Raw genomic sequence first — 12903 nt, 5'->3', positions numbered from 1 at the left:
TCAACAGATGGTCAGACCATTTAAAACAGACAGCCTGTGACCATTTAGAAAAGAAACATTTGATTGCTAGGAGCCAGTCTGGGTTCACTGGAAACAAGACACATTAGACAAATCTTACTTCCTTTTTAAAAGGGATTTTACCAACTGGTGAAATAGTACTTATGTTTGCTAAGGCAATCCACCCACCTATTTGGTATTTATTAATCACTTCCTATGTCAAAGACATACAGATGACACAGGCCTGGTCTCAGAAGCGCCTCCTACTGTGGTTGGTCAACCCAGTGGTGACCTGTGGCTGACTGGTAATGACTCTTAAAGTAGTCATTGCTAGTGGAATAGCTCTGCCTGAAGCCTGCAGATTACTGGGTCAATGTCAATTCAGAGGGAGATCTTGGGATCTGCTTTGATTCATGTTCTGTTCAATATTTTGATCAAAGGTTGAGTTTGGAAGGCCCAGAAGACATGCATATCCAATGAGCTCATGACAGAGTGAGAATGACTACCTGGTGGATGGTGGAATTCTGATTCAAAATGATCTTGAGAACTGTTGGAATAAGCAATGTGACTGATAATAAAATCTAACCCAGCTTAAGGTTGCACTAGAACATTAAGTACCAAGTTCCAGTCAAAGGAAATAAAGCCTGAAAAGCTGTGGGTGCAATAAAAATATGAAGGACATGGAAGGCCCAAGGGTGGGTGAGAGGTCCAGACTCCACGTGAAAAGCCTGTGAATGGATCTGAGAAGCAAGCAGAAAAATGCCTAGCACATAGTAAATGCTCTTCATGAGTTAGCGTTTGTATACAATTATCAGTAGAAGCCTCCCATCCTCCTGGGCTTCCCTAGTGGCTCAGATGGTAAAGAATCTGCCTGCAATGCAAGAGACATGGGCTCAGTTCCTGGGTTGGAAAGACCCCCCTGGAGCAGGGAATGGCCATCCAATCCATTATTCTGGCCTGGAGAATTCCATGGACCGAGGAGCCTGGCGGGCTACAGCCCATGAGATCACAAAGAATTGGACACGACTGAGCGACTTTCACACTTTTCCATCCTCCTGTGGGGTGAATGAGTATATTTCCCAGGAAGGTCATTCACAGCCATAAGGACTCAGCTCTCCTACTCGGGGGTCCTGGCAGAGGAAGTAATGCTCAGTTACCTTCTCCCCAGGTGTGACCGAGATACGCCATACACAGTGCATGTGGGCAGAGTAGCCGTTGGGGTACTCGGGGGAGGAGAAGTTGCCTGTACTGTCCTGCAGGGTCTCTCCACAGGCTGTCAAGGAAAGGAAATGATCAGATTGCTTGCTGCAGGTACCCAGACCCCGCAACCTTCTGGCTTCTCGTCCTGAGCCCTGGTGCCCTTTGGGGGACAGGAGACTGGTTGAGCAGAGGAAAGAGTCTGGGATGGTTCTGTCCCTTTAAGATCCACTTCCTTCTCCTCTTTTTCTACCTAGTGCCAGGGATGCCCTGTTGTCAAGGCAACAAGCCTCCCAGAGTTAAGGTCAAGCTCCTTGGGAGGGCCTCACTCTGTCTCACTTCCTGGGAATTGCTCTGCACGCACGCCCCCCTGCCCTTGGCTTTTTCTACTCCCACTGCCCCTCACTCTCAGAGGCCCTCAGAAGGTGGGTGGCTCAGCACCTCCCCACTAGATCCAAGCCCCAGTTTGGGTCTGTAACTTGAACACTGCTCCTACTTGGGTGACCCGTCCTCAGAAACCAGGCTGCTTCTGACTTCTAAGTCTCACAGCTTCAACCTTCTTGGCCCCAGGGCCTGCCCTCCACCCCACCCTGTCCCGTCCCCATCCCTGCCCTGACCTGGGCACTTGTAGAGCTTGCGTGCCTGGGCAATGTCCCCCTTGCTGAGTCGTGTCCTCTGGCCAATGGGGGGCTTCACCCCATTCACCTCGTACTTGGGAACGATGGTATCCAGAAAGATGCCCCTGGGGAGGAGGAGAAGCCCAGCCTGGGGTGAGAATCGATCGGAAGGAGGGCGGCTCGCCTGCATGCACCCAAGGTCACGACCCTGCCAGAGCCCAGACATTCCTCAGCAGGGTCGGGGACGGGTGGAGACATCTCACCCTGTCATTACACTGCCCACTGACCAGCTGCCACTCTGCTCCGTGGCAGCCACGCCACAGGGCCTGGGGGAGCCCCGGGAACACTTGGGAGGTCGAGAACACAGACCTAGGAGGCCCTGGGGACCCACCCGTGCCCTAGCTCTGTCTGGCCCACCTCCCAACCCTGGGAGACCTCAGACCCCCTAGTCAGCCGTGTCTCAGCCCTGCTTCTGAGGCCCCTTGTGTGTATCAGCCCTGCTGACACCTCTCCCAGGACTACCCAGGGCCAGCCCTTCTTCCTTCCTGATGGCACCTGGGACAAGGCCAAAGGGCAGGTTTCACTGTGGCCAGACCAGACCCCAAAACAGCCCCTCCAGCTCCTGACCCATCGTGTCTCCTGTCCCCCCAGTTCTTGCTTGCTGGGTCCCGGGTGTTTCCATCTGGGAAGATCAGAATGCAGGCAGAGCAGGCAGCCCTCCACCTCCCCAGGGCCCCTGACTCACACCCAGCTGGGTAGACCTCAGCAGGAGCTGGGGTGGGACTGGTGGGAAATGGGTGGTCTGTGGGTGGGGGCTGGGGTGACCTCACCACCCTTCCTTGGTCTATTCCCTCAGGTCTGGAGGCAGGAAGAGAGGGTCTAGAAGGAGCGACCGAGGAGAGGGGAAGGGCCAGTGTCTGGGAGAGCAGAGATGGAGGAAGAGGGCAGAGCCAGGCATGGGAAAGGCCAGGCGTGGCGGGTGAGGGAAAGCCTGAGGAGGGGGAGGGGCAGAGTCCCATACTCAGCTAAGGAGAAGCTGGGATGGGGAGGCTGGGCCAAGACCGCTGGGGGTTCTGCCTGTGGTTTCTGGGAACCTATGCTTAGTCACTCAGTCCTGTCTGACTCTTTGCAATATCCCCTGAACTGTACCCCATCAGGTTCCTTTGTCCATGGGATTCTCCAGGCAAGAATACTGGAGTTGGTTACCATTCCCTTCTCCAGGGGATCTTCCCAACCCAGGGATCAAACCCGGGTCTTTCCCACTGCAGGCGGATTCTTTACTGTCTGAGCCACCAGGAAGCCTGGGCTCAGGATAAAGAGTAGGTGTATATGTGCTCATGAGTTAGGGAGCGGGGCTGATCCAGGACAGAAGCCAGCCTTTGTACAGATCAGTCAATTACCAAAAGGCAGACCCACCAGAAAAATGTGCCCCCTTTGGCAGATGGTTGAGGGAAAAACTCAGCTCCCTCGGGCTGATACAGCTCCGGGCCTTGGCATCCCATGTGCCTGGGCAGCAGCTGGGTTTCACCCTCCTGGGCCCACTGTGCCCAGTACTAGGTGAGGAACCTAGGCCCTGGGAGTCCCAGTCCTGCCACCGATTCACTGTGGAAGAGAACAGCAGGGCAGGCAGCACCCATGGGTCCTCAACCACCCAGGGGCCCACTGCTGTCCTCACTGATGACCCCAGTGGGGCAGGCTAGTGCAAAGTGGGAGGTCTACAGAGGGCAGGGCTGGGCTGCCCCAGAAGAGGGGGGCCCCCATCTCTCACCTGGAGAATGTGTTCCGGGCATAGTGCATGATACTGTCAAAATCATAGGTCTCCCCCAGGGACTCCACCTCCTGGACCTCCATCTTCAGGAAGTTATACTCCTGCCCTGTGAAGACCAGGAGAAGGGAGTGTGGGAGGGGGAGGGGGTGGGGGCGGGAGGGGGCAGGTCTGTGGGGTTGCAGCGCTACCTCTTTAGGGTCAGGGATGGGGTCCCCTCTGCTCTTGAGAGGTGACCCCCCTACCTGGGGGTCCAAAAGCGACCCAGGGAAGCCTTGGGGAGAGATGAAATCTCTAGAAGAGTCTGTCCAGCAGGGTGTAGGTGGGGTGAGGATGTGCTGGAGAAATGACTCAAGGGACGATAGGAAGGAGGCGCCCATTTCTAGAACCACCGGGGAGATGAGAGCAGTGAAGAGGGGAGGAGAGGGAGGAAGCAGGAAGGGAGGGAAGAGAGAGCATAGTCGGGAGAAAGGAGAGAGAAAAAACCCTTTAGAGGACAGAATAGGCAGAGAGCTGCAGACGGTAAGAGTGAAGAGAAAGCCTGGGGAAACATGGAGAAAGGGCCGACCCTTGCCCAACCCCCACCCTGGAGGCCAGGTGGGTCCTGGCTGCTCCAGGCAGCCCTGTGTGCAGGACCTAGACCTGTCCCGGCCCCCATCTGACAATGGATTTGTGGTCCCTGAGCTGCCACTGACCCAGAGAAGATGTTTCAGGGGGAGTGTTTGGACCCCAGGCACAGCTGGGACTGTAATACCACGTTGAGCAAAGGTGATGGCTTAAGGGAGCAGCCCCCACCCTGACCAGGGACCCTGGAGGGGCAGGCAGAGGTCTGTACCTGGCTGGATGTTCTCCCGCACGATGGAGACGTGGCGGTCTCGGTCGGGTCGCGTGTGCTCATGCCAGAAGCCGATGACGTGACCCAGCTCGTGGACCACGATGCCAAACTTGTCACAGTTCTTGCCGATGGAGATGGCCTGGGGGCCCCCGCCACGGCGGCCCACGTAGGAGCAGCACCTGGAGGGCGGGGCCAGCTCAGGGGGGCGGTCCCGAGCTGGGGGAGTGCATCCACTCAGGGGCCGGGCGTGGCTGCCAGGGGGGCCAAGGAGCAGAGGGGTGGAGGAGGGGCCTGAGCGCGTGATGCCCGGGCTGTGTGCTGGGGTCTGAGCCACATCCAGGGCAGCTCCTGGGGAAATGCCCCCGTGGCGGGAGGGGACAGATGACCCAGGGCCGTGCCCGGGGGGACGGCTGCAGTGCCCAGGACCGAACACGGGCTAGGGCGATGGCCGAGGGTACAGCGCCCAGGGGCCCCTGCTCACCCGCAGGGTCGGTAGGTGAACACGATATAGCTGTCCTCGTCCGTGCGCTCCAAGAAGGTGACACAGGTGTGCTTCTCCCAGTGCCTCATGGCCTGCCGGAAGACTGCCCTCTGGCTGCCTGTGGGGACAAAGGAGGCCAGGCTGCCACAGTGTCCAGGTGGGCTCACCTCCAGCTTCCGCTAAAGAGTCAGCCATTCATCAGACAGGCAGAAGGCACCACTCACCCCACCGCACAGGACGGGGCCGCGCCGAGGCTGGGGTGGGGTGCAGGCTGCTCGGGGGCCCCCACCCCCAACCGCCCCCAGCATCATGCTCACCAGTGAAGTTGCCCCCAATGACAAAGGGGATGACTCCGTCAGGCCACACCCGCTCTGGTCTGGACGTTGCTGCCCGCCGGCTCCGGGACCGGCTTTTCCATCTCCCACGGCTTCTCCTCTGAGGCTTCATACTAGCGTTCTGGCTGTTGACGGTAGAGGAGTTTCCTGAAACTGAAAAAGGAAGCCATTAGTAGCAAGAGCATGAAGGGCAGGAGGAAGCAAATGACAACTGATCCTCATTGTCTAGGGGTTCTGTACCTGCCCACTCACTAAAATTTGTAAAACCCCCAAATCAAGACCATCAGCTCTTTCATGGTCACTGGCTGTGACGCACAGAGCAGTGAAAAATTTGAGTCACCCAATGTACATGACCTGGGCTGAGCCTGAACAAGGGGACAGGCTGCCTCCCTGTTTCAGCTCATTCTGTAGGTAAATATCTTCTTCATAATTTAGTTAGCGCCACTTTTTTTTTTTTTTTGCATTTTTATGCCTTTTCTTGGTGATTTCACTGTCTAAAATGACCCTCCCCTTAACTCCCAGGTACAAGAGGGCTGGGATGTATATACAGAAAATACCTGTGTTAGATAATCTTCATTCAGGCTTGACTTACAGTGCTGTTGACCATGAGTTCAGTGTTAATAAATCAATGATATAGCAAATAAGATGTCTTTAAATAGAAACACATATATGACTTGGTTATGCGTTAACAAGTTGATGAAAATGTGACCAGAGGCTTGTAGGAACTTAACCTTGTATTTCTCTTAGGAGTAATGGCTCAGACTTCACTAATTCAGCGTTTGCAGTGACTTTATGGAATAACTAACTATAAGGTTATAGTTATAACCTTATAACTATAAACTGTAACTGTCATGAACAATAAGAATAGACTACAAGTGAATAAGAGAACAGCGGTGTACTCATTTCCATGGACCTACAGGGAACCTGAGACTAGGAAATATTCCTGCTCAGCTAATGAAAGTGTTAGTCGCTCAATTATGTCTGACTGTATGTGACCCCATGGACTAGAGCCCACTAGGCTCCTCTATCCATGGAATTCTCCAGGTAAGAATACTGGAGTGGGTTGCTGTGCCCTCCTCCAGGGGATCTTCCCGACCCAGGGATCAAACCTGAGTCTCATGCATTTCAGGCAGATTCTTTATCGCCTGAGCTACCAGGGAACCTTCATAATTGTGGAGCATACAGAACTTAATGTCTTCTTTAAATATTCCCAAGTACAGGTCCTCATTTGACACAGTAGCTCTCATGCTGGACTGGGCAAGTGTCACTATCTACATTTGACAGATAAAGAAACTAAAGCCTAAGATTTGTCCAAAGTCGGATGGTAAGTGGCAGGTCCAGGTGATCCAAATCTCCATTCAGCTTTCCCCTTGTCTTTCCCTTTATCCCATGTATCCTAGTCCCCCCACTAAGGTCAAATAAGCCTTGCCAGTTATCAGGCTACCAGGTCACCCTCCAGTGCCAGCTGCTCACTGGCATAGTTTGACCTTTACTCCATGGACTGCCCAGAGAAGATCCTCCCTCATGCAGACTGGACAACTACCCAACACCACCAGAGTGTGCCCAGAACAGGCCCCAAGTGAGAATCCCCCACTTTGGCAAGGGGAGGGTTATCTGTGAGCAGGACCACGTTGCAAAGCAGTGAGAAGGCTGGACAGAACTAAAAGAGCCCAGGGCCTCGACCCCACCCTCCCCTCCCCCATTCACAAGTGCCAGGCTGGCTGGGAGGTGCTTGGACCCACCCCTGACCTTGAAGAGCTTCGAGTCCAGTTGGGGAGAGAGAGGTATAAACCAGTCATTGCAGTGTGATTCAACTTGTGAGGTGCTAATAGTATAAGCCCAGAGCAGAGAGAGCACAGCAAATGGTGGCCTGGTCATGCCTGGGAGACGATCAGGGAAGATTCCCAAGAGAAGCTCTTGAGATGGGCCATGAAGGATGCGTAGAGGCTTGCAAAATGGGAGCAGGAGGAGAGGCCAGGAGGGATTGTGGGGCTGAGCAAAGAACTTCGGATTTAGAGTGTGAAGGCTTGGGTTCCTGTCCTAGTTCCGCCACTGACTAGCTCTGGGATCTTGAGCAAGTCACCTTACCTCTGTGATTCTTGGTTTCTGTACAGACAGTCTCTGATTTATGATGGTTTGACTTACCGTGTTTTGGCTTTATGATGGGACGAAAGTGATCCGCACTCAGGAGAAACTATACTTCAAAGTTCGTATTTTAAGTTTCCTGAGCTAGCAATAGGCAGTATCTTCTCCTGAGATGCTGGGCAGTGGCAGCAGGCTGCAGCTCCCTACCAGCCACACCATCGTACCGGGAAACAACCCACACATTTGCAACCATTCTGTACCCAGACTATCATTCTATTTCTACTTTCAGGACAGTATTCAATAATTACATGAGGGATTCATCATTTTATTATAAAATAGGCTTTGTGTTAAGATGATTTTGCCCAGTAATAGGTGTATGTAAGTGTCCTGAGCACCTTTAAGGTAGGCTAGGCTGAGCTACAATGTTCAGTAGATTAGGTGTATTAAAAGCATTTTCAACTTCAGCTATTTTCAATTTATGATGGGTTTATTAGGATGTACCGCATCTTGGCTCAGATAATAAAGAATCTGCCAGCAATGCAGGAGACTCAAGTTTGATCCCTGGGTCGGGAAGATCCCCTAGAGGAGGGAATGTCTACCCACTCCAGTATTCTTGCCTGGAGAATTCCATGGACAGAAGAGCCTGGAGGGGCTGCAGTCCATGGGGTCACAAAGAGTTGGACACTACTGAGCAACTAAAACTTTGACTTTTTGACACTTTCAGCCCAATCATAAGGTGAGGAAGATCTGTGTCTGTAAAGTGGGAGTTGTCCTGACCTACCTTTGAAGGTGGTTGGGGACAGTCAAGTTAGATAATGTTTTTGAAAGTACTTCCTAAACTGTAAGCAAAAACAACATGGGTGCTTAGCTTCTGGGTATGTCTACACTTGCCACTACGCTGGGGAAGGGATAAAAATACACTAGGAGAAGACAAGCCCTTATGCTGGATTCAAGTTCACCACCTCTGTCCTGGAAGGGCCTGGCTGAGAACAGAGGCATTCCCTGTTTCTCCAATTCTGGAACCCGTTTCTGGGACAGAGGAGGGCTGGCCCGTACCCAGTGTACCTGCAGCTTTGATGGAAGACCTGCGGGTTGCACGCTGTCTGAGATCCGCAGCCTGCTGCACTTGGAAGGCCCTCAAGTCCTCCTCGTCCAGGGCGATGTCCCCAAGGAAGGCAGCTGGAAAGAGAAGAGGCAAGGACAGTCAGTCCCCCAGTGCAGCACTGACAGCCTGACCCCGTGGCCACCGCCCCTGGCCCTCACTGCAGCTGTAATCCTCAAATGCCTTCTAAGGAAGAACAGTAGTGGGGGGCCAGCTTTGAGGATCTTTAGGGAAACTCAAGCTCATTTTTCAGTTGAAATCTCATCAAAGCTGATGCTCAGCTCCACCAGACTTCTCAAAGACAGAGTCATTTCACATCTTCCATCATTCTTTAGCAAATGCCTAGTAATGTCTCAACAGTAAAGAATCCACCTGCAAAGCAGGAGATGTAGATGGGGGTTGAATCCCTGGGTCAGGAAAATCCCCTGGAGGAGGAAATGGCAACCCACTCCAGTATTCTTGCCTGGAGAATCCCACAGGCAAAGGAGCCTGGTGGGCTATAGTCCATGGGGTCACAAAGAGCCTGAGCACACAGTAAGCACCTACTGTGGGCCAGGTGCTACTCTAGTGATTAGCAAGACAGAAGTGGTTCCCACTCGCTTGTAGGAAACTGACCTTCAAACATATACAAGTAAACAAAAACAGAGCTGGAGAATTCCAGGAAGGGATGGGTATTACCAACAAAATCAAAGGCGTTAAGAGGACAGAGTGTCTACTTTGGGGGTCCGTAACCTTGGCATTGTGCTGGGCATATGGAATTCGCTTAACAATTGCCATTTCAATTACACTGAGGGGGACCCTATGAATAAAAATGGGAGCAGGAAAGTGTGGTAGGGAAGTCAGGACACCTGATGGGCTTGGAGGAAAAGGTTTAACAGTGATTCCTGTTCTGAGTCTCAAGTCCCCTCTTGGGAGGGAGAAAGATCTGGGGGAAAAGAGTCCCCCACCCCAGGGCATTTTGATTTCTGGTGCTGTGGGGAGAGGTTTCCTGAGGGGTATGCCCAGCCAGCAGTGGGATTGCTGGGTCATATGGCAATTCTATTCCCAACTTATTTTAAGGAATCTCCATACTGTTCTCCATAGTGGCAGTACCAGTATGCATTCCCACCAACAGTGAAGGGTTCCCTCTTCTTCACACCCTCTCCAGCATTTATTGTTTGTAGACTTTTTGACAATGGCCATGCTGACTGGAGTGAGATGACACCTCATTGTGGTTTTGATTTGTGTTTCTCTAATAATGAGTGATGTTGAACATCTTTTCATGAGGTTTCTAGAGGGATGGACTGAACAGTCTGCTTTCTGAGAATTACAGGGGGAGCTGAGCCCTTTGGAAAGTGCTTTGGAAGGTGCTCAGATGCAAGCTTTACACTGGGCTGCCGTGGGGGAGGCAGGAGGCGATGCTGGAGGTGGAGCAGAGAGCAGCCTCCCGCAGACCCACCCACAGCGACATCTGTTTCTCATCCCCAGTGCTACAGAGGCCTGGCGGGCAGCATTACACAAACTGTTCTAACCTTGAGGCCTTGCACACAGGTTTTTCCTCACCAGCTGGCCCACTGGGTGGACACACACACACACACACCCCTAGTCATCACCACAGCATCATACACAGGCGTCAGTGCTCTGCCAGACTCACAGTAACATCCACACCTGTGCCATCCAAAAGAGAGCTACAAAAGTCACATAGACACTCCTGCACACACAAGCAGCACCCACACCACCCCTTCTGGTGGTGGGAGGCACTCGATATACATTTGTTCAAGTGAAGCGTCATGCTGACGTATGTCAGGCATGCAAACATGTGCCAACAGACACTCACTCTTCGACAGGTGTGATCTGGAGCTGGATGGGCAGAATGTGGAATGACTTTAGCAATTGTCTAGGCCAGTGTCCCATTTTATAGATGCAGAAACTGAGGCCCAGAAGGGCAATGATTTAATGGAGATCATGCGTTAGTCACTACCAAGGCTGGATTTATACCTCAGGCCTCCCAATTCCCAGTCCAGTGCTCACTGCACTCGAGTTTGTCAGCTTGTAGAACCCACATTCTAAATTGTTTGTTTAGTTGCTAAGTCATGTCTGACTCATTTGCGACCCCATGGACTGCAGCCCGCCAGGCTCCTCTGTCCATGGGATTTCCCAGGCAAGAATACTGACATGGGTTGCCATTTCCTTCTCCAGGGGATCTTCCCAACCCAGGGATCAAACTCCCACCTCCTGCATTGGAAGGCAGATTCTTTTCTAATGAGCCACTAGGGAAGCCCCATATTCTAAATACATATACACAAAAATACTCATTCAGAAACACACATCCACCAAAAAATACACACATCAGAGACAGTCCTAAAACACACATGCAGAAGCTCCAACACACACAAACCAACAGCAAGTTCCAAACCCTTTAAGCCAGTAATAGTAGCAATAATGACACCTTATGTAAATATCTGTTGAAATTTGCCTGGTGCTTTCCTGTTGACGAAGTGCTCTCACATTAATGAATTCATTAATCCTGGCCCACCAGGGATATTCCCAATAAGCCAAACTCCAGCCATACACTTGCCAAGGAGCATCCCATTACAAACTCATGGAGAAATAACCTAGTGGTTAGATTTGAGCCCTCTTCCCTGACTTGAGTGGGCCTTCCCTGGTGGCTGAGTGGTAAAGAATCTGCCTGCAATGCAAGAGCCAGGTCTGACTCCTGGGTTGGGAAGATCCCATGAAGGAGGGCATGGCAACCTACTTCAGTATTCTTGCCTGGAGATTCCCATGGATAGAGGAGACTGACAGGCTACAGTCCATGGGGTTGCAAAGAGTCGGACACGACTGAAGTGACTTAGCACGCACACTCACACCAGCCCTGACTTGAGAGATCAGAACACTTGAATGTGAGATGGGAAACGACTTGGCCAAGGTCACCAACTGGTAAGTGGCCCAGAACTTCTTTCTCCACATGGGAAAAATTTTCTTACTGAAAACATCACCCTTGGTGGCCTTGGCTCAGCAACTGATGGGACAGCAATACAAGGTGCTTCTCAGCTGTGGTCTGAGCAAGGGCATGGGATGGGAGATACACCCCACAGAGGTGGTGGCGGGTCCTATGTGCTAAAGTTTACACGAGCACCCAGTGTAAATGCCCCTACACCTCTTCTCTCTTTGCACCTCTACACAGACACTGTACCCTCAGGCTCACATAGCCACAACCATAGGCATCATAGGGATGCAGTGTGACTGGATATTTAAACTCATCTTCGGACACAGCAGCAAAGAACAAGGTCTTTGGAGTCAGACAGATCTGCTTTGAATCTGAGTGACTACCCTCTCACTGACAAGTCACAAAAACTCTTCTAAAGCTCAATTTTCCCCTACATAAAAAAAAAGGAGCTAATAAAAGAATCTGTCTCCCAGGATAACTGCACAAAATAAAGCATGTAAAGAGAGCATCCAGCCCAAAGCCTGGAGCATAGTAAGCACCCACTAAATGGCCACTGTTAACATCACCCCAATAATAGCCCTGTGGTCTCAAGGTCAGCTCTCTACTTTCAAGGCCATACAGTTTTCACCCACTCAGGCCTCTGGGCTCAGTGAAGCCCCTGAGAAGCAGAACCTTTAATTCCAAGTACAGAGGCCACAGAACTGTGCTGGCCTGCGGGAGAAAGGCAGTGTGGAGGGCTAGCTGAGCAGAAGGCAGGACCAGTCCTGGGCTAGGCTAGAGGCCTGGGCTAGTCTAGCAGCCCTGGGCTAGTCTAGGAGTGGAGTACTCACTGTCAGCAGCACCCAGTGGTGTGAGTGTCATGACTGAGGAATGCGAGGGAACCGAGGGGGAAGGGTTGATGGGGTGGGCAGGAGAGCCTTATGGCCAGGAGCTGAAGGCCCTGACCATGCGCGATACCCTCCAGGGCAGTTAGGGAAACTGGATTCTGGAGAGTCCAGGAATACCCTCCTCACCCAGAAGGAAGGGTCAAGGTCAGAGTAGTAGTTGTTTTCAACATGGAATCCAATGTTTTGTTTTGTTTTCAGGCTATAAATCAGCCAGGGGCATTTATGAATGCTCCATAGCCAGTCCCCCCACCTCAAGCAGGAGATGAAAGACATCAAGCTGCATCCTTTGAGCACATCCTTCAGTTGGCCTTGGGACTCCACAGAGTCGCCTCCTCTTTTGGAAGAATGGAGAGGAGCCTGGCTGGTGTGATAAAGAGCCATGTGTACCAGGCATCCTACACAGGTCCCACCCATCACACAAATGCAGGCTTCTAGCAAGCTTCTAGTTGGGGGAGGACATGCTTAAGCTCCTGCATGTGTTTGTGTGTGTGTTTAGTCACTCAGTCATATCTGACTCTTTGTGGCGCCATGGATAAGTAGCCCACCAGGCTCCTCTGTCCATGGAATTTTCCCAGGCAAGAATACTGGAGTGGGTTGCTATTTCCTCCTCCAGGGGATCTTCCCCACCCAGGGATCAAACCCAGGGTCTCCTGCGTTGCAGACAGATTCTTTA

The 12903-nt window shown here is 52.1% G+C and overlaps 1 protein-coding gene across 3 annotated transcripts in view; it reads right to left on the bottom strand.

Annotated features, from left to right (window-relative positions):
* BMP1 (bone morphogenetic protein 1) overlaps positions 1 to 12903 on the bottom strand; it is a 45733-nt gene that overhangs the window by 28860 nt on the left and 3970 nt on the right. For 2 of the 3 annotated variants that reach the window (XM_018052287.1, XM_018052286.1), the window contains exons 2-8: positions 8378 to 8491; positions 5210 to 5380; positions 4893 to 5010; positions 4412 to 4590; positions 3580 to 3685; positions 1812 to 1936; positions 1155 to 1270 (exon numbers count right to left, since the gene is read on the bottom strand). In XM_018052287.1, coding sequence (XP_017907776.1) covers positions 1155 to 1270; positions 1812 to 1936; positions 3580 to 3685; positions 4412 to 4590; positions 4893 to 5010; positions 5210 to 5380; positions 8378 to 8491 — 929 coding nt within the window. Of the gene's footprint in view, positions 1 to 1154; positions 1271 to 1811; positions 1937 to 3579; positions 3686 to 4411; positions 4591 to 4892; positions 5011 to 5209; positions 5381 to 8368; positions 8492 to 12903 lie in introns of all 3 variants that reach the window. The other variant, XM_018052285.1, reaches the window with a different exon arrangement.

This window comes from Capra hircus, chromosome 8, assembly GCF_001704415.2.
Source record: "Capra hircus breed San Clemente chromosome 8, ASM170441v1, whole genome shotgun sequence".
NCBI lineage: Eukaryota > Metazoa > Chordata > Mammalia > Artiodactyla > Bovidae > Capra > Capra hircus.
This window is presented reverse-complemented; position numbering and strand designations above follow the sequence as displayed.